The 22,894-nt window shown below is 34.5% G+C and overlaps 1 protein-coding gene across 1 annotated transcript in view; it reads right to left on the minus strand.

Moving 5' to 3' along the window:
- The window catches only part of LOC150099748 (kin of IRRE-like protein 1), a 137,758-nt gene extending 121,687 nt beyond the window's left edge, over nt 1–16,071 (minus strand). The window contains exon 1 of the mRNA XM_090403486.1: nt 15,891–16,071. Within this exon, the coding sequence (XP_090259612.1) occupies nt 15,891–16,071 (181 nt within the window). The remainder of the gene's footprint in view (nt 1–15,890) is intronic.
- Nucleotides 16,072–22,894: the final 6,823 nt, after the last annotated feature.

Genomic DNA, 22,894 nt, shown 5'->3' on the forward strand with positions numbered 1-22,894 from the left:
CGTATTTATTTTCGTTCAATTAACGAAACTTGGGATTTCTAATCCTGTTTTTAGTCGAAACAATTATTGCAATATAGAAAGAGTGATTTTGACGACCACTCCTTTTATTGGATTAAAATGCACGTTCTCTAAGTATGGCAAGATTATCTGTTAGCAAAAAATAGCAATTAAAATGCTAATGGAAAGGGTGGTGTAACTGAAAAGAAAGAACTTAAATGTAAAAGGCGTCAGTAGAGTTATCAGTTTTAACTTTGGAGAAGACCGCCTAGGAAAGAAAAAAATCATGGATTTGATTAATACTCATCAAACGTGAATATAAATATTAACGAAAGTAAAGGTTTTAAGAGAGAACCCCGTTAGAATTAGTTGGACTTGATAGTTTGGTCGGTACGATGAGCCAGGTCAAGGTTTTATTTTTGTATAATTTGGTAGTGTAGAAGCCACAAGAAAAGTACGTTGGTAATCACCCTTATTTCCTTTTTGCCAAAATGGACAATTAATGATGAAGAAACAATTAATGATTTTAAAAAAATACTACAAAATCTAAAAACTTATGTTTAAGCTCCGTCCGAGAATATTTCAATTAATTTCTATAACAGCGGCATAGGTAGATATTTATATCTAAAATTGAGCATTTAGAGACGGAAGTTCTAGAATCGAATTTTAATCTGCTCATGGAGAATAAACATTTTAGTTAATGCACAAAATCTTAGAAATGTTTTGTCCAATATAATAAATAAATTAGTCGCAAATTCAAGAAATTATATTTTGACCCGTCCAATTCTCTATGGTCCATTTGTCTAGTCCAGAGCACAAAACATTTTGTCCAATACAATAATTAAATTCCCGGCACAAAATCTTTTGTCCAATCTAATAACTAAATTTTGTCCACTAAGATAACTCATTTAAAATATTAAATGATATGTACACTACATTCTGCAACACTTCTGCAAGTTATGCAACGTAATACAATTTTAATTGTTTAAATACCACATTTCATACTGTATTTAACAAAGCAGCATTCAACTACACGATTATATCCGCGTCTGTTTTATTCTTTCCTTATTTGACTATCGGTACTCGAAACTCTTAGTTATAAATACCTTCGCACATCTAGCAGAAAGAAAACCAATTTCTGATGTTCAGATATAATCTTGTGTTGGGGATCGTTTAACCCAGAATATCCGTTGTCATAGGAGACTAATTCCAAAGAAATTGGCTTTCCTTGAGTAAAGTTAAGGTGATGCTTATTACATTTCCTTACCCTAATAATCTCTTTCTTACCCCCCGCCCCTTTCCTTAAATACACTTACATTTAACGATATTTCTAACCATAACGATCTTAAGTAAATATTTTCAATGCTGTCTTTAAATACTATTTCCAGATGACGGTTTTAGTAATGCTTCGATGCCGTAGTGTGCAACGGTTACTGAATCTGTGGCCTCGACTTGCAAACTTAAATGACTTACGCGATAATAAAAACTGTAATATTAAGGGAATTTTAATGTCTCTTTTCAGCCAATCGATATTGATCGCCTTCTAATGAATGCGGTGCTGGTAACAGAGAGAGAAATGTTTGTCCAAAATATCCACGTGTCAAGGGAAAGTTGGCTATAAAATATTCCGATTCGTTTCTTGATGAAAGAGTGAAGAATTTATAGTAATAAATAGAGGATCATATTTTAATTTATATTTCGGTTTTTATGGGAGAACGTAAAATTTAGTTGGACAAAATTTCCAAAGATTTTGTCCATTAAGTTTATTTTGTTCCATCAACCCTTCGACCATTTTTTTTTGTGTGTAATTAATTTTTGAGCTTCTTTTCCTGAACGTAGAGAAGTTATTAATATGCAGAACATTTCTGTTTCCTAGGTTGAAGTAAGATGCTTTTTATATTCCCTGTTTGTCTGATACCCAAGAAGCAATGAAGACAAAAAAAAGAGCTTTTAGCTCGCCCTATATGAGGGCATGGGGATTACGTATCTTCACTTGAAATTAAAATGGCTTTATATCTTTTATGCTCGTGGAGGAGGTCTTTTTCATTGTAGTTTGCAGCTGCTTGTATCAGTTCATTAGGGGGGTGCGTAGTCGTTTTCAAGCACGCACTTGGCTATTAGAGAGTGTCACAACGAGGAGATACGTATATGTCCCGATGAATCTGAACGTCTCGGACGAACGATGCAGCTTTTAGTATCATTCGTAAACATTTGTTTTGCACCCGTTGCAGTTGGAGGCATGGCTCCAAGCTGGAGAAGCTTATGTAATTATAGGACGAATCACCATCTGGTAGAGTAGCAGTTTTTTTTTTTTTTTTGTTTAATTTGCGTTGTCTATTAATCAAGGGGAATAACCCCCTCCCCAGCTTTTCTTTAGATACCTTTGTGAATAAGTTCCTAATATGGCTGTTGAAGCATGATTTTTTGTCTAGTAGCATTCCGAAGTATTTGGCTTCTGTTTGACATGTAATTTTAATATTAAACAGAACGATGTTCCCTTTGGAAGATGCTAATCTTCTGGAGAAGAGAATGGCTACACTTTTCTGAAGGTTTCCTTGCATTCTCCAGTTCGAAAAATATTCTTCTAGTTTCAAAATGCTATCTTCAAGTTCTTTGGTTACAAGGTGCGGATGAAGTGATCTAGCTAATATTGGCATGTCATCTGCATAGAGGGCCGTAATGGACGACATGGGGTTCTGTGGGATATCTGCCATGCAGATGGAGAATAGAATCGGGGCCAATAAGGATCCTTGTGGAACTCCAGCCAAAACTATACGTTGAGTTGAGACTGCATCATTTATCTTGACTTGCATCTTTCTGTTTGTTAGATATGCTTTTATTAATTGTATCATCTTCAATGGTATGTTGTAGATAAGTTTATAGAGCAGTCCGTAGTGCCAAATTTTGTGAAAAGCCTTTGCGATGTCTAGGAATACGGCACTGGTGTGTTGTTTCCAGTTGTATCCTTGGTGATGTATTCGATAAACCTATAAATTTGTTGGGTGGTGCTATGATATTGACGAAAGCCAAATTGTTCTTGAGGGATGATGTTTAGATTGTCTACTGAATCTTGGAGTATGGAGAGGATGATTTTTTTTCAGCAATTTTTCCGAGATTTGAAAACAAGCTAATGGGACGATAATTTGGAGTGAGATGTGGATCCTTGTCCGGCTTGAAACTGGGACAATGTCAGTAGTTTCCAAGAGGAAGGTAAATATTACATTCTGAAAATTGCATGTATAATGTTAGAAAGGATAGCTTTGCGGAGTAATAGTTGATAACTTTGTGATGCCATCAGGACCTGCAGCTTTATTATTATTGAGATGCTTGATTGATGCCCAAAATTTCCACTGGTGAAGTAGGCAAGATCGGGATTCAGTTATTGTCAATTTGTTTTAGTGTGCATCTAACTTGGCGATGAACCTTAGATATATGATTGATATTTAAGTTTTTATATGCGGGACTGCATTGCTGTTCCAAACTCCTTGGTATAGCTTTTGATTTTTCAGCAATAGCGTGCACTAGACCCTGATCTGATTGGAGACGAGGAGAGATTTACGTTTGTTTGAGATTTTTAAGAGCTTCCAGATGGAATGATCTGTATGGGGTTTTTGAGAGCTTCTTTTACTGAAATATTCAGTTTATTAAGGATTTTTTTTGTCTTGAGGAGCGCGTGTGTTATACTTTTCCATGATTTGTTTTTCTCTCTTATTAAATTCGTGATATTTTCTGGAAGACGATTGGGCTTGAGGGCAGCTGTAATTTTGGCGACTGCTGCTAGAGCTTTATTGATTTGGTTTGTGAGATTTTTTATTGCTATTTCAACTTTTTCCTTTGATCTTGTACAGGGAACAGGGGTCAATACATTCAGGATGTACTTTACATAATTTTCCCCAAACTATGAACAGAGTGGTGAGCGGGAGACAGTTCTTGTTTTCCTAGATGAAGTAGACCACGTCGGTATAGGGCCCTGGCCCGACTGTCGCTATTCACCCTCTTAGAAACCTTTGCTTGAGGTTGCGGAGATTCTGCTTTCTTGTGTTGGGCTTCCTGAGACTGAGGAACCGAAGCTTCTGATACCTGAATGCGAGGTGCACTGATTAATTTTAACTATCCTCTTGTTTTTTGGGTAGTAAATGCATACTCTATAGTTGACTGGGTGATGGCCACTTGCAGTTGGCACATTTGACCGGGGTTGTTTTGGACTTGGTGCAGGTGGCCTTCACCACGTTTTATGCATTTGTAGTCAGCTTTACAAAGCTTTTGTGCTTGACCATATTTCTGACATCTGTGATTTCAAAATTTTCCAACTTTTTCAGCAGATTTAATGTCAGTTTCCTATTTAGTGTTTCAATGAAATCGTCGGGATCAATTTTAGTCATATTTATTTGCTTACATGCAAATTCATAAATGCTTTTTCCTCTAATAACACTAAGAACAAATTCTTCGAACTACCACAGTAATTCGTATACATGTTTACAGTAAACGCGAATGCGAACTGCATAATTTACTAAAAATCACACAAGAAGCAAACAAGTAGCCATGTTAATGAAAAAAAATATCATTAGTCATCATCCGAAGTACCCGAAAGTGTACTTCAAAGTAACCGCATGGCATATCCTGCTTATTTAAAAAATTAAAAGAATAAATATTGATGGTGTATAATGAAATATTGGTTAATTACATTTAAAATTCAATTTATATATATTAAATTTGGAATATTTATTTAGTATAATAGAATAATAAATATTTATTACGTATTGTTCTAAAAATTGGTTATTTTAACTATAATTTTAATTATAACCTAATTATTTGTCTTTTTTAATTTAATGTGAAATTTCCGACAGAAACAAGATAAACCCTCATCTAACGAACATTACTTTTGCCGCTAGATGGCGTGTACTGGCTAAACAAACTTTTATTTGCTGTTTTGTGTACTTAGTGAAATTTCCATTGTTAGCGAATTGTGAAACGATCTTCAAACAAATAAACACAAAGGTTTTTCACGAGAACTAAATTTCTTTTAAACTTACGAGAAAGCAAGTCAACAACAGTTTTATTGAACTAAATCACTAACAAAGCAAACACTTCAACCATTAAAATTCAATGTTTTCCAAATATCCTTTTTGGTCCGATACCGAGTTTGATTCGTGGGTAAATAATTAAGCTTCGTTTCATGTGGACGAAAGAAAAGCGTCTCAAGGGAAGGAAAAGCACGTTCCGGAACAGTGCAGGGTAACTGGCTGAACGGTTGATCAAGACGGCCCTTGATTAGTAGAAGAAAAAACAGCCGTTAGGGAACAAACCGAAGAAGAAAGTGACCTTAGCTTGGTAAATGACACACACACAGAGAAAACTACAACCTAAGGAACGTTTCAAGCAGATACGTATTAAACGAGACTCTATGCATACGATTAAAGTACTTTAATCACTCGCTAGGGCGTTAATTTGAAAAACGGTTGCAATAGTCCAGTTCCTTGCATTAAGGTTATGACGTCATCCAAAACTACGCATGCGCATAAGTTTTATCGCCGAGAGAATTTATCTAAACAGTTTTTGCGTAAACAACATATCTTGATTGTTATGTTTGTTCCTAAAATAGCTTTCGTTTTCATTTTTAAATATTTTTTTCGAGTTAAAAGACGTGCATTAGCACTCGTATATGTAAATAAGTTCAATAATTCTCTTCTTTATTGTATAATTCCCTAGAAAAAAGACAAAATCCATTTAAATTTGACTAAAATGAAACTTTGTTAATAATAAAAAGGTGAGTTTTATAATGAAAATTATTTGATCATATATTCATAACAATTGTAATCATTTGTGGATTGATATTATAGTATTATATGCGCACCAAAAAACGCAGTCTACCTCATGAATTTTCGATAAAAACTCAAAACATGAAGATAGCCTTCCCAGTCTCTGGAATATAACGATTTTCTTAATTAACAACGAATCTCTTTTTTCTTTAATTTTTTGAGAACGAAATTAATGTTAAATACATTGGTTTATTACTTGCAACAAGCTCATATTCAAATAGTAAGCTTTAAATTTAGTAAGATAGCTTACGAGTGTATATAATGCAGTCGAGATATGCTCATCGTGTAAGAAAACGAAAGAGATTACAATACCAAGTAAATAAACATCTCACATACCGGTTCCCAAGGTACTCTCGAAAAATTATTAGTCTGTCGGAAACGCCTCGCTGGTTATGTAAATTACACGCCCAGCGTTCCATTCATATGGAAGTAAAAGAATATGTTAATGAGGACATAAGTTGTTGCTCAAACCCTTAGCATTCCTTTCTAGTGACACCACCTGCTTTTAGGGATGGCGCAATCAATTATTACTCCTACGATAACAGCCCATCGTAGATTTCCAAGAGATTTTAAATTGAACTTGCGTTTTATTTAGATGTGAAGATGGCATCATGCAAGATATATTCTTTTGTGTGCGTAATCCCTTCTATTGTAAATCTCTATGCAAACTTGGAGCTTTCAACATTACTTCGTCGAGTAAAACACATTTTAAACATCATATTAGAGGAAGAAAATGGTATGATTTCACACTAATATTTAAACATAAAATTACCATATTTATATCACTACCATTCATAGCTTTGGTGGACTTACCAATGGTGTTTGTCCCATAATTCTTGCAAATAGAAATAGTTTAGTCGTACATCATTAATATTTATAAGTGTAAGAATGTCTTGGGTAGTGTTATTGAATAAAAGATTCTTTAGAAGTAAGCTCCGGTGATCATGTTGATTGAAAACTATCTTCGCATGGCCCTCGCTTCAAAACTTATTCAAGTGGTTTGTAGCTCTGAAAGGCTTTTCTTAAACAACAAATGGGTGTACGCTTGTTGTTTTCCCGTCTTGACATACGAAGAAAGTCACTTTTAGTATCTTAGTTACGTTAGAAAAGAGTTAGGTGTTTTTTTTATTTTATTTTATTTATTTTTTATCTGAGTGGAGTTTCCCTGTAGTGAGCTGATAAGGTACTTACAACAAAATCGGAAAAATTAGTGTCTTAATTTATTTCCTCATTAGTTTCAGATACCTTCAGTTGCATTAAACCTTTGTTTTAATGCATTCGAATGAGCATAATTAAATATTAATTAGTCCACGTGAGTTAATTCTATTTAAATTACGTACTTAAGCCTTAATTTATGAGCAGTAATTTCTTATAAGATCGCCGACAATACCAATGTAAGTTAGTTCGGTGTGCACTTACTCTTTCATTTAGCGAATTTGATGTTTTCATTTCCATTTTTTATTCGTTCCATTTTTTAAATGAAGACTTGGAACTTTTGTACTGATCTGTAGTTCTCTAATTTTTACAGGAAGTTAATGTAATTTGAACTAATTTTTGATGGAGGATTTCCACTGGAAGCACAGAACAGCATTATTTCATTTTAAATTCCAGATTATCGTATTCTGTAAAGAATTTAAAACCCTTTTATCAATCCTCCTCTCTTTTTTCTGAAGATTTACGTTCATAAACATTTTAAAAAGAATAAGAGAGCTTACTACGAAGACAAATTTCCCCCTGATATTGATCTCATAATAGCAACCAACAGGAAAATTGGATAAATAACAGAGTGGCTGCCATAGATTTATTTCAGATAATAACGCGAATCAGAGAGAGTGTGAATAATGCCCCACCTGTACTTTGAGTGTCAGGTCACTAGGCTGGTGTCATCTCTAGCCGTGTGATTACGTGTTGTAGGATGTTATTTTGGCCTCCGCATTACCATTGAGTCATCTTGTCCGATAATACTGAATGGAAGCCACACCCTCTCTTCGATTTTATTTCTTTTATTATCGCTACGAAATACGGTTTAAAAGTTATTGGAACCAACGTGCTTATAATTTTATCTTATTGTGGGCTGAACCTCCTTGTTGGTAGCAAATATTTCACGTGTTGTGGATTATTTTGTTGAAGTACTGTGAAAGTTTAAGGCAAAGGATGTGTCTTAAAGTTCCTTCGTTACCCCGAAAACGAGATGAATGTATTTCATGATGTTCTCCGTAAATGTTATCGTCAACCTTAAGCTAAGTTTTGTTTCTAAAATTACTACAATCTTGCCATTTACACAAATTCATTATATTTCACGCAATTATTTCAAATAATTTTGAATTTGGTTTATACGAATATGTATAAACGTGGTATATGTGTGCAAATAAATACGACTGATTGGAATCTCGTTAATGATACAAGAAAACTTTTATAATCTTTCAAACGAATGTGAATCAGCAAGTCCCAGACTGCAGTATCAAAGATAACCGTATACATAGACCTCATTACTGCGTCTGTAATTTCAACCAATCCCAGTGTGTCATCTTGTTTATTTGGCGGCCTGTGGTGCCACGAAAAAGTCATATTTAGACCTGCGTTGATTATCTCCTCCCCATTTTTACCGGTCCATACTAATATGCTGTCGCCAATTGTGCATTGAAAAGATTTTCGTAAAAAGTCAGTTTGATGATGAGACTGTTCAAAAATTTGAGTGATTCGAAACTTGTAAAGAAATCCCTAAAAATAATTCTCCGGTAACTCTACAAATATTGTAATATGCCTAACATCCAAGTATATGCAAATTAATTTCATTTAGCAACACCTCCAGCTGTTTATAATTTATTATAATAGCCTCTCTCTCATTTTCCTGTTGAAGCAGCCTGATTAGTGCAATTGGATATTCTTTGCTTGCAAGTGTGATTTATTACAAAGGAGCTGATTAATTTGATAGCAGTCAGCCCATTGATGGTTTTTACAACTGGCGCTTGTAAAGAAATCTTGTCATTAATACACGTAACTAATGAAGCCTTTACATGTAATCCAGTCTAATTATGGATATATATTAACGTCATCTACTGCTTTAGATTTTTGTAACAAAATCAATATTATTAGCTCATTTTGCACCCAGCTAGAGAAATAGCGATGAACTCGAAAAAAATATTTTTTTTTTAATATTTAAAGATTCCTGTTCCAATGCAAATTTATAGTTTAGTTTCGTGTTTAATATGAATTCCATTTTGATTCTATACAACAGCTGCTGATTCTCATGACTATTACTAATACAGGCTATTGAAAAATGTGTTGTGTTAAAAGAAGCGTGAGTTAATTTATCAGTTTTGTATAGATTGGTTTACTACTGTCGGGACAGTCTTAATTAAAAATGTTATTTGTACAGTTTTGACTTTAGTTTTATTTACCATCGGTGTCATACCTAGTATCAATAGTACAGTGGTTAACACACACACAAAAAAAAAAAAAAAAACGTCTGTCATACTAACACTATCGTATGAATAACTACAATACTTCGTGAACAAGTTTAACTGATACAAGATGATTACAATATTATCTGTGTGCGTCTAATACTGCTTGTCTAAGTTTTGTTTGTTATGGTATCGGCAAACTAATAGTTAAATCTGTTAGTTAATTTTAGTTGGCTTAGCTGTTTGTTCCCTCAATGCTTACATGCGAACGATTTTGACAATATCGCAACGTATTAACAGGCCCTATAATCAGATTTACTGTTCGCCAAGATAAGCTGCTAACTGTAATGAGCTAACGGAAAATAATTAAATACAGGAGGTCTGTTTATATGTACACGAGTGTAGAGTATTTCATGATACTGTTAATGTTATAAGTTCTTAGTTACTGAGGAAGACAATCCATACTTCCTCTACGCTTTGGTCTTTTGGCGATAGGTTTCTGGACCCCCCCACTAATGAATCTATCGACTTCCACAGAATCTGTACAGTGTCGAATATTAAGTAAATTCCATACAACAGCTCGCTGATGAGCAGAGAATACGCATTCTGGAGTCGTGTAAAAGCGCTTCTAATTATGTTTTGAAGGCTATTTGGTGAATCAGCCGTTAAATTTGAGTAATCAGCTTTTCGGCTCAGATGTCTTAACTTCCCCGTTACATGTCATGTTTGAAGATTTGGTACGTGAACAACATAAGACAGTTTTCACTGTGCAAATGTTTCCTGAAATATTCGCTAACAATTATCTATTGTGTCTAATTCCTAGTAACATCGTCTTTTCAAATATAGCTTAAAAACCATCCTTATAGTCCTTATAAGGACTGGCTTAAAGGGGCGAAGCAAGAATGCTTTTCATCTTCCCCGTTATCTGTAGAGGACAATGTATGGATAAGGTGTTATTGAGCTATCAAAGCTCTGATCATGGCAGGAGGGTAACAGCAATAGCCGAGCCTCAGAACTTCATTGGCTACAGCATTGCCATCCATTACCCTCCAAGGGTATTAAACCAACATATTAAACTTCATACTAATAACTAAAATATACTTAAAGTTATAAGGTGTGAATTTTAAAATCATATTATCAGCAGAATTATTAAGGAACTTTAAAATTTTTCCTGAAAATAACTTAATAATTATATTTCCCAATTAGTTCTTTACAAAAATAAATAAAACAATGTATATATTTATCGTATTATGACAAAAATCTGAACTTAGTTTAACCCTTTCTCTGGTAAATTTACACCTACTCATATGCTAATATTCGTGTAGTTGAATAATGTGGTAGGACTTAAATGCCGATTGATGGAATTTCAAACTTAGTTAAGTAGTAATTTTAAAGATTTCTTCAATAATAGCAGAAATGCATTAAATATTAAAACACCAAAATATTTTTGAGTGCAGCGAAATTCCCTCAAGATCTTTCCCCATCTACTTGCTAAAAAAAAACAAAAAAGTTTATCAAATATTTTTATTTGATCAGCATTGTATCAGCTTTCGCATGTGCTGAAACTAGTAGACTTTCTCTCTTCGCCTTGGGGGAACGCTACAGAATGAGAGGTTTCAAAATCGCTTTTATTGGAAAAGAAATATCTGAAAGCCAGGATGGTCTGGAGTATCGATAGTAAACAAGGAAACTGCCCATTACCGACTCGATACACCCCAACGAAGTTCTCGTCTACCAGTGAGAACAGCTGTTGGTTAAAAGTAGATTCATTGTGTGTGTCCTGCGGCTAAATCGGATTCTTGAGCACACCAGAAAGGGATTTTTTTTCCAGTCTTTTTTTGAAATCAAAACAACAGGAAACGTATAAAGTGTCTCTTGATGCTTTCTGTGAGGGAAATACTCCCTATTTCTCACTTTATTTCTTTCGTTTACGAAAACAAAACGGCCTCTTGTTCTACTTTGTGTTGCCTCAAGGCCTAGATTTTTTTTTTTTTTTTTTTTCAATTTAGGGATGAATTCTAAATGAAGAATAAACTAAAGTTCGTTTTCTTACGCTAAAGAAAGGCTTCCTGCAACCATATACATTATTAAATTGTCCTTATCCTTATAAGGACTAGCTTAAAGGGGCGAAGCAAGAATGCTTTTCATCTTCCACGTTAGAGGACAGTGTAGGAATAAGGTGTTATTGAGTAATTAAAGCTCTGATCATGGAAGGAGGGTAACAGCAATAGCCGAGCCTCAGTTAGAACTTCACTGGCTACAGCATTGCCATCCATTACCCTCCAAAGGTTTATGTTCACCTGCATTCAGATCAATTATTAAATTGTTTAACTTGCAGTTAAAATACTAGCTTAACTATATTTGAAATTATAAGGTGTGAATAATTAAAACCTATTATTAGTGGAAAAACTAAAGAAAACATTTTAAGTCATTTAAATTATTTTCTAAATTATATTTTCCAAAATACTTTTTAATAAACTTTTTTCTTATTATAAACTACTTTGAATATTTTTCTGATTCTGTCCCACGTAATCATATTCCAATTATGTTCAATTGCTATTACAGTATAATTAAACCACAGTAATCAGAGCAGGCTTTAAGTACGCCAGTGTTCCCAGAGGGCAGGATTGAACGAGCGTAAAATGATATGCATATATCTTAGCCGAAGAATTTATTTTCTTCTTTTGTTTTTTCGTTTAATAAGTCATTTTTTTTTGGACCTACAGAGCTTGCTTATCACAATTGCCTGAAGCGATGCTTACCTTGTCGACCCACCTCCGACGATATCTCATATTTCTCTATTATTCCCTAATGGTTGTCTACTGCGTTTAGCTCCTGAAGCTGCTGTTAAAAAGGAAATAGAGAAGAGTATCTCTAAGTGGGCGTTTCATAGATCCTATGTTCATTGTGTTCAATAGATAAAACAATGTTGGTTGTATTGTTCCTTCATTGTTCTTTGTATGTAAATTTAAGCAGTAATATGAGAAAGAACAAACAAGAAAAAAAAATTAAGTGAGTGCTCATAAAATATTTCGCCATCTCATGTGTTGCCATGACAACCAGCTTATATTTTCAGTTATGCTACGAGATATTATACTGACACGAATATTCAACTAAAGTGACAGCCAGGATTGTCCTATAAAAATGTTAAATAATAATAACGTATGATACTTCCTATAGAAAATTAACATGTTTAACTATAATTATAGGCGAAATTCAACTATCTATTACTAATTTTCTTAAACTTTTTATAGTAAGTTATACTTATGCGGAACTGCACAAAAAAAACACTGCATAAATTTTCCATTTTGTTTCTGTTTTTTTTTGTTTTGTTTTGTTTTCGAAAAGAATGCTAATATTCTACTTTGAATATTGACTGCAGATTAAACCTCTTATCTGACGAAGCACTTTATAAAATACTAAGTTTAAAGCTGGCGATAAATCTTATTGAAAGTGACATTATTCTCTGCTAAATAATTCATGAAGATTCTCCTTGGCTTGATTTACAGGGCAAAAGGATAGAAATTAATACCAAGTGGGTGGTATCAGTCTTAGTATATACGCGAAAAGTTTGCACAACTAAGGAATGCGTGCGATCCATAAACATAATCTTCTGTATGCTAAGGGTTTGGGCAAGAAAAAGAAGAGTATCTGACAGGATAATCTTTGCTTAGAGAAGTATTTAATGTTCGAGTATTTTTTATGGAAGAAAATGTAGATAAATAAAATTATGAATATTGAAGGAATAGCGAATAACAGCATATTTTACGATTATTCAAATTATGGGGGGCGTGATGCTGGTATAGTTGAAATGAGTCGACATTTCTGATGAAAAAGACCGACTCAATCACTGGTCTAACAGACCCAAAATTACAGCCAATTATAATATATTCAGGTATTCATCCTTACCGCTGGCCGATCTCGTTTTGTATTCATTAGGCTCCTCTGCCGTATCTCGGAGAATATTTTCATCAGCTATTCATGCATGTTTTGATCGTTTCTTCCAGGAGAGAGAGATTACAGAAATGGAAGTTCATTCTATGAATACGTTATTTTCACACAATGATGAGCTTCTGTCACCTCAGTTGATTCGCGATCTGTAATTGCTTTGAGAAAATTATCTCACTCGGGAGGAGTCTCAAACTGATGCCTACTGGCGATGTGGACACCGACTTTGGCCCATTCTAACACGGGTATTTTTTTTATAGTTACTAAAATGGTGAAATGCGGTGTCAAGATTGATATCAGTGTGGTCAGTCGGTTAAAACTCGATCGTGGAAGAATTTCAACCTATTAACATATTTTAAATGCAGTTTACCATACTATAGTTTTTAATTTAAAAAAAATTTCAAGAATGCAATCTTTCAAATGGATGCATTCATTTCGTATGGTGATTCAACGGCCGTGAGCGCCTTTTACGGGGAGGTACGGCACTACCTCAATTCTCCCTATTTTTATCCGGGCTTGGGATCGGCATAGCTGACAATTCAGACTTAATGCTGGAGGGATTGTCTTAAGTATCCCTGACTGTATCCGTGTGTGTGTTCACGGGGCCGGTTTGCCTGCTTGCGGGATAAAAAAAAAACAAAAAAAAAAAACAGATAAACCGGGGGAAAACCCTGCTGCCCACGTCCAAGACCGTCTAACTTGGCCATGGCTAGAAAGATCCTTAAGTTCCTCGCGTCGTCGACGGGAATCGAACCCAGGACACTCCTTCTCCAGGCATATGGTTGCGAAGCGCACAGCTACTAGGCTAATCGCGCGGTTTTAAATGGATAATCTTTCCCTACTTTTTCGAAACATATTTCACATGCGGAGAGACAGAATATTCAACAGTGTTTCGTGATACAAACGCAGCACGTTACGACTATTACAAATCACTTAATCCTCAACTATTTCCTGAAAATACGCAATATTATTTCTACCTTTTCAGTGAAAAAAGATTGGGTTGAAGATTAATACCTTGTGTAATGAATTAAAACCGTCGTCTATCCATCTGGCAAACTTCACCGCAAGTTCAAAGTACGCCGTAATCCTTCTAATATTGTACGTGAAGGCTCTTCAACCCATCATTCCTATAGCACTGAAGTTGTGGATAACGTAAAAACTCGGTTTTTATTGGACAAACTAATGTTCATAAGAAGCCATTTGCTGAATATATTGACCAACATTTGCCGTAGGCAAGCAATCCCGCTTCCTCGCTTTATCTCTGAATGGTTTTTATGGCTCTTATAACGTATTTAGCGCAAGAAGCAAGGATGTATAAGAATTGTGTTCGAGATGGGGGGAAAGCAATTTTTTAAGTGTTTGGTGAGCATCCAACTATTCAATTTCTGATGAAAGTAGTGCGAGACATACAAAGAAATAAGTAAATGGACAAAAAAAATAATATTACAGGTTTTATTTATTCGATGTCCAAATATTGTTATGCCTTTTGATTAGAATTAACAACTGTGGGAGGCAAAAATAAACGTTTGTCTATATAAAAATGCATACCTTCAATTCGAAACACAGCTTTAAATACTCAGTGGTGAAAACCTAATCTAAATCAGCCCCTTAGGTCACACGGTTTTTATTGTGGGGATCATTAAATATTAAAATTAGCATGAAATAAAATCGTTTTTTTTTTAAGTTGACCAACTCATGTCAGAACTTTCATTAAATGTTAATATTATATAAAAACGGGTTGCTGACAGAATTTATAGGCGACCTTGTATTTCTTAAAATAACCACTTACGATGTATTAGTAAGCAGAATCTTCACCAGCGCGATTCTAACGTTGGCGGCTTGGTTTAGAAAGTGACATTGATGGGAACATCTTCATATCCTTAATATTCGAGCCATCACCACTTAGCATAATGGATCGAAATATCAAATGTCAGCTGTTTTTACCACACCTTCGTGCATTATGGTTTCAGGCCACTCGTTTCCATTAAGGCGAAACTCTACTTTGACTTGCTTTAACACTAAGCTTTAGCAAAGTTTTAACTTTGGTACAATAATAAGATATAATGCCATATACTTAAGTTGTATCTTCTAACCCCTTAGAGAACCACGAAGGAGTTATATTTTAAAAGGCGTACGACATCGCCATGCAATACGTTACTTTTCATGATGCTTACTCAATGATTTTATTGTATCCACAGATAATGGATTAAAATATCGTACTGCAAAAGAAAAAATAAAAGTGGAGAAAAATGAAGACCATTGAAAACAATAACCAAACCTTGGAGTTCTTTAGAAAAAATCCAAACAAAACGTTGATTACTTCAGCGAATGAGGCTTGGGATTAAGTTGTTTGCAAGAATTGAAACATCACAACTCCATGGTAGACTTGGGGCGGGGGGTTAAAGATGCAGTCAAGGAAGAAAAGAATGCATATGGAGCACTCATAGGCTTTTCCCAGCAAAACTTCTTTCTTCATCTCCATCCTCTTGCTCACCCCTCCATACACACATTGGAGGGATGGCTCCTTTTTCTGTCTTTGTTTTGTTCCTTTTATGATAAATGTTCTCCACATTAATCTGGTAACAATCCCTTTCCAACCTTTGCATGATCTGATAAAAGCCTTATACAATGGAACTATACCTTCTTCACTTGTGTCAAGGTCCTCCTCCTCACTAACACAATCCAATGCGATGAATTCGAATTAGATGCCAAAACCACTCACTTTTCCTTTCATGGAGTCCATTCAGATCCTCCAGTAAGTCCACATCATCTCCTGCCTCCTCATTTTTCTTCCTAACTTTGCATGATCTGCATATCTCTTCAGTTATATCTTGCCTCCACCTAACACATACTCCTGAGGTACACCATTTCTGACTTTCCTTGTTCGGGATACTGCAACCCATACACAACTTTTGATACTCATCTGAGGTCAATCCAATTCGACTCACTAAACTCTTATCTGACTTTTCATTTCAGTTACCAACTTCGCTTGTGACAATCTATCCGAGACCTTTGCAAAAATCTAAGTCTATGACCTCCCTCATCCAATGAATTCATCACCTTGTTGTAGCACATAAAACGATGGCTGAAACATGACTTTCCTTTAAAAAACTCATGCTAACATCACAGAAACCACTGCTGTTATCAACCCCATTCTGTATCCCAGTACTCGGCATCATCTCACTGTAATCTCAGAAACAGATTGGATTATAATTTGCAGCCCCGGTCTTATCTCCCCTTTGTGCAGTGGAAACATTTTGGCTTCCTTCAACTCCATATTGGGATTGGTGTTGTTGCAGACATGCTAGTTAAAGATCTCAAGCTCTTCAGAAGGATTTTTTACAAAACCATAATCGATGTAACAAATAGGGTATGAAAATCAGCATTAAAAAAGGAAATTAGGATGGAAAATATGAATTGCTTCCTGAACTGAGAAGTTGGTTGATCAACCTATAGTACGTTAGTATTTTGTGTGTGGGCCAGTGAGTTGGGGAAGAAGGAGGAACTTGTTTACAGTTAATTTAAAAGACTGTATATCGTATACCTTGGGAAACACAACAAGGGGAAGACTGTTCCACAGTGCAGGGATGAAGGAAGAGGAAAAGAAACTTGTTCTGTGGGTTTCAAGGTGCACTGTGAAGGAATGTTGAGCAGCCGCTGCACGTGTTCCGACGAGTTTAGAATTAAGTGGGGGAATTATTGATGTTATTTCAGATGAAAATTTCCCATGGAAATATTTGTAGAATTCACAGATTGCAGAAACTAAACGTCTGTACGCAAGTGAGGAGAGACAGTTGGTAAGAGATGGATCATTTATTAGTCTAATTGCTCTCCTCTCTATTGAGTCAAGCATTTTGAGGGAGCTTTTAGGGTCCCCATCCCATATGTGAGAGCAGTATTCGATAGCTAAGCAGATTCAGCTGTTCAGGGGTGAAGTGTAACGTCTCGAGCGAAAGAGAAATCCTAGTTTTTTGGAAGCTGAGGATGCAATGGTTGTGGTGTGTTTATGCCAGGAGAGGTTTAATGTCAGAGTAATTCCAAGAGAAATTTCATCCCCTCTAGAAATTTGAGTGTTGTCAAAAATAATACTGGGAGAAAATGGTTCTTTTTTTGTGAGAAATAAGACAGAACTGGGTTTTACTAGCATTGAAATTGACGAGGTTATCAGAACCTCACTGGAGGACGGCTTGGAGATCAGAACTTATTATTTAGGTACACAATTCTTAATGAGATGACAACTTAAATGTGGAAACACAACAGAATCATCAATGCTAATGTGGTGGTGAGTCAAATGGATAAATTATAATGCAGTAAGAAAGAAATTAGTCAAAACACTAAATTGGCTGTATACAAGACAGTATTCAAACCAATTTTAACTTGTGGATCTGAGAACTGGGTCAGAAGTAAAACACTTGACCAAAGACTAGAGACCGTGGATATGAGGGTCCTAAGAAAGATTAGGGGGCATGAACATATGGCATCAATGGCAAAATCATATTAAAAACGAGGATATTAGGAAAGAATTTGACATTGTCAACATCCAGGAATGTGTTAGCAGAGCTAATCTCAGGAGGTATGGTCACTTAAACAGAATGGGCGAGGAAAGATCAGCTTAGGTATTAGATAACAGGACAAAAACCTAAAGACAGGATATAGGTGGATTGATGCAATTAGAAGTACTTAAAAAATTGAAATATAAAATCACAATGTTGGATTCTCTAGACAGATAACTCATTTGGAGTAGAAATTCAATAGACAATCAAATGTGTATAAGTTTGCGATAAATACATGGAATATCTTAGTTTTTGAATCGCTTTTTCTTCCTTTTATAGCTGATAATTTAATTTTAATTCAAATACCTAAAGTTAAATTGCATCTACTGATTTACACATATTAATTTCTACCAAGGGTAATTTATTTCTTATTTAAGCAGTGAAATTTATCCCCACCATTATTAGTGAAGTCACGTGTTGAAAATTTATCGTGCACCTTCTCATATATTGCAGCAATTTAGATTGTATTCCTATACTCAGTGTTGATTGGCAAGGGTTTAGAAATCGACATTCTCTAAATATTGCTCATTAAATACATATTTAAATAGTTAAATACATAAATCCATATTTATGTATTTAACTATTTTAAATAGCTAATACTTGTTCAATGTGTCAATTTTAGTTACGTCTTTGGCCTCATCAGATAAAATTTCACACAGAATTTACCCCAAATCAACTAAAGACACATTTTTGGAAGCTGGTAAGGTCCTAGTAAAAGTACCGATATTGACATTAATTTAAAAGCTTTATCGCAAACTTTATTTAAACGAGTTCTTGACTAGAAATTTAACCAGAAGCAATATTTCTGTTTAAGGAAGATAAGCACCTCAAAAAAAAAAAATTTTTTTTTTTTTACGCTCTCTTTATAATTGTCGATTTTCAAGCCAAATTTGTTACTTCTACTGATTTATTTAAGAACACGATGTCAAGTCAGAGGTCGACTTGAATATATCTGATTTCGATATCGTGATTAATGCGATTTTCCTTAATTTAATCCGCGCAGATGATTAATAGTGAAGTATAGTGCAAATTCATTAATATATTTAAAACTTTCGTTATGTAAAGAGATAGGATTATACTAACACAGCAATGGAAAACAACAAAAACAGTATACCTCATAAAACTCGGAGATTTAGTATAAAGGGCATAAAAATATCCCAGTGACAAATATCACAAGCGTTGTTTAACACTAAGGGAATACACTTATCATAAAAACAAGGTTTTAAATCCGACGTTGAGGTTAAATTAGTTAAGGAAAAATATTGTAAATAATATTCTTGCTAAAGATATCTCAAGAGCAATATTTGAATAACATAGCGATGATTAATAGTCTTAATGAGATTTAAATGTCGGAAAAAAAAATAAACAGATAAAATTTAACAATTACTTCGAAACATTGAATGAAAATATTATAAAGCGTACTAATACCCCATCAATAAATTGAGAAAGAATTGATAGTTCCGAATTCTTGTTGGAACTTGCGAGAAGTAAGCTAAAATATGTTAATAAAACTTAAATGCTTCCACAGCTGCGACTTCCGTATTATAAATGTTAGTTTTGTCGTTTGAATTCTGTGAATTTATGTACATTTATAACCAGGATGTATTGCTCTTGGATTTGTTTGACAGACTGCTAAATAAATCTGGATCACATACTGAACATTAATGTTTTGCTATCTCTGTTAATTCTTTGAATTTTACTGATATATTTACTTAAAAAAGTACTCCATTCTAATACCACACATTTGTGCTTGAGTGAGCGTTAGCCATTGTTGTGTGTATCACGCGCGTCACACATAATCACGAATACCACGAGACATGGTCATTGTTTTTGATATTTCTACTTCCTTAGAAGGGTTGGGGGGGGGGCAGGGTATTCCGTTGCAATCAGTTGACGAAGAGTGTACTAGTTTAATAGTGTTAATGATCAATATAAGGCAAGCCCTTTAAACCGATCGCAATGTTAGTAATGGCATAAATGTATTAATACCCGCTTACCTGACCTCCATAAAAGAGGCGATGACACCGGAATCGGAATGCTAAGAAAGGATTACTGTATGATTCCCTGAAGCTCTCGTTATCGCAGAATAAGGTTGTTTCCAACGTTTATATAACCACAAAATCCTACTGTTTTGTATATAACTCCCATAGAATTGTCCTAGTAGGCCGATACGTGCTCTAAGAGCGCCATACTATTCTTTATCATTGAAAATGGAGAAAAATTTTAATTAGAAAGCCATCATCCATTACGAGATGCGGTTTACTTCTATTATACTGCAATTGGAAATGTATGATAGATGGTGTTTATCTGTTAAACTATCTCTGATTGCAATTCAATCTCTGGAATGCTGACATCCTTTTAAACATCGGAACAATGTTACATTTTTTTTTATTGATTTTCCCTCTTTGTTATATTCCTCAACTAGTTTAAAAATAAACACTTTCCATTAACCTACTTCCGACTGCAAATGTGTGTGTTGTTTCCCCGAATAGGTGATTACATATCGAGTTTGAAACAACAAATCAACTGTTTGGGCAAATATTTAATGGGGATAATTAATCGACACTAAAGAGCATCTGTCTCAAAATCACCGTGAAATAGATAAGCACACCAGTAAGTTAATACTAACAAAGTCGATTGTTTCCCCGAACAATAAATAGTGTGTTATAAAACAATTAACTTCTTAAGCACTCCCCACTTCAGATTGTGTCGGAAGTCGGTTTCCAGTTACACAACACAATTATTAACTTTGCGAACACAATTCGGTGTCCGTCTGATTATCTTGGGTGAATGTAATGTTCAATTTAAGTAAGTGAAATAGGCCTGAAACAGTTGCGATGATCCCAGATAAGGCGAAAACAGCGTTTTAATGGGAACTGCCTTATTCATTCTTAAAATAGTACACTTAGAGGATGCGATGCGATTAGATTCTATTGTAGTTTATCACAATAGAAAAATATTTCTCTTGATTTTTAAAGAGTTATAAAAATTTTCATTTATTAACATATTGAAAATATAATTTAAAATAAAATATTATTTTATCAATGAATGTTTTTGAGAATTTTTTATATAAAATAGGACTATTTAAATACACCTTTATAAATAATTTATTCTTAGATTATTTATTTATTTCCTGCAGTTGATAGTCAGGAAAAGGAATCAATCGACAGTGAGATGCGGTGATTGATTCATTCAATCCAATACCTTTGGAGGGTAATGGATGGCAATGCTGTAGCTAATGAAGTTCTAACTGAGGCTTGGCTATTGTTGTTACCCTCCTGCCATGATCAGAGCTTTAATAGCTCAATAACACCTTATCCCTACACTGTCCTCTACAGATAAAGGGGAAGATGAAAAGCATTCTTGCTTCGCCCCTTTAAGCCAGTCGTTATAAAGACTATATAAGATAGATAGATATATATAGAGTGGACCGTGAGATGCTGTGATTAATTATACCCTTGGAGGGTAATGCTGTAGCCAATGAAGTTTTAACTGAGGCTTGGCTATTGCTGGTACCCTCCTGCCATGGAGAACTTATAGCTCTATATTACCCCATTCATACATTTTCTTCTACAAATAACGGGGAATATGAAAAGCATTCTTGCTTCGCCCATCTAGTCGAAAAAGAACTGGTGTCCAAGTTATTTAGACATAATAACATGAGTTATTCTTGGTTTGTGTCATGAGTTGGTTAATTACTTGACTTTCATAAATATTGCTAATATAATTCTTGTTACTTACATTTCTGGCAAACAAAATGTGTTGGTATTCATACGCAAAATAATTTGGTAGTTTGTCTATGCAAATAATATTTTTAATGAAGCCTAATATGCTAGAATGATGTTCAGCAACATGTTGTTGGATTAAGTTAATCTATAGGTGTTATCCAAGTTGGTAATTAAAGAAAATCAGTGTTATTGAAGAGATTATCCATAGTCCAATTAATTTTGATTTTCTTTAGGGAAGAGGTGGTTGAAGTACAGTATTTTTAAAGTAGTTACTCATTTTCAGATGGTTTCGCAGTTCTACTTATGAATTCAAAGTAGGGCCTGTAGCAGGATGTAGTGTTTTGCAGAGATAGAATGGAGCAGTGCCCATGTTTATCTTTTGATTACTGTTATATATTTTTAATTTTTAAAATAAAGCGAGTAATTATCATTGTAAGGTGCCTCTTCTGCTTCGCCCCCCCCCCCTTGTGGGTTACAACGTATTTTAATATAATTGTATGCGTAAAAAAAAAAATAATAATAATAATTTACACAGCAACATAATAAAACCGCAAGAAACAGTTCATTTTTGAATTCTTAGTCACAGCTGTGAATTTATTTCCCATTATAATAATTAACAAAGGTGGAGGGGAAAAAAATCACCATACAAAACACATTAATTTTCTTTAGGAGATTCCAGTAGTTTTGCAAAGTGGGTCATTATGTAAAGCTGTTTATATTTTCTATATAAAACTCTGATATCCTCTCTTATACAACAAACTCCTTTTGTTACGGTGCACCGCTTAATAAAAACCCTACACGACAACAAAGAACTACTATAAAAAGCGCTGTAAAGAGATAATGTGTTGTTTTTTTTGGAGTTAACTGATAAAGACCCTATTCGCGAAGATATTTGATGTATATATGTATATTTCCATATACTATTTTGTAAAGGAATGGAGTCTGCAGAGACAGCAGATTGCCTTGCGTGCTCAGAACATTTCGCCGCCTTAGATAAGCTCGGTTTAATGTTTTCCTGCCCTAGGTCATTTTTTTTTTTCGCTAGCTATGTTTTGCGTGGAACGTTATCTACTATCGCATTTGCAGACTTTGAATAGCTTGTAAAAAGATACATGGATAGACTATCTGCAAAAATATTCTGCGTGTTTTACTGTTATACTGACTCCATTTGTGTCATTTATAAGAATGGTGTGTTGTGTTTGCATTTTTCACAATCATATTTTAGCTTTATTGTTCCGTAGATTGTCATCTGCTGTACATAAAGAAGTAAAAAAAAAGCAAGCCTCAGGGTTTGGCCCCTTTTTTGTCATCAAGGTATGAATTATGTGACTGTAAAGTGGCAACATAGGAAGGTAAAAATGGTTTCCAGGCTTAGTTTTAACTGTAAGGTGACAAATTTTCAGTAAGGTGAAGCTCTGGTAACGAGGCTATTAAATAATAGGTAC

Source organism: Typopeltis vanoorti, chromosome 14, assembly GCF_054136105.1.
Source record: "Typopeltis vanoorti isolate ZY-2024b chromosome 14, IOZ_Tvanoo_1.0, whole genome shotgun sequence".
Taxonomy (NCBI): Eukaryota; Metazoa; Arthropoda; class Arachnida; order Uropygi; family Thelyphonidae; genus Typopeltis; species Typopeltis vanoorti.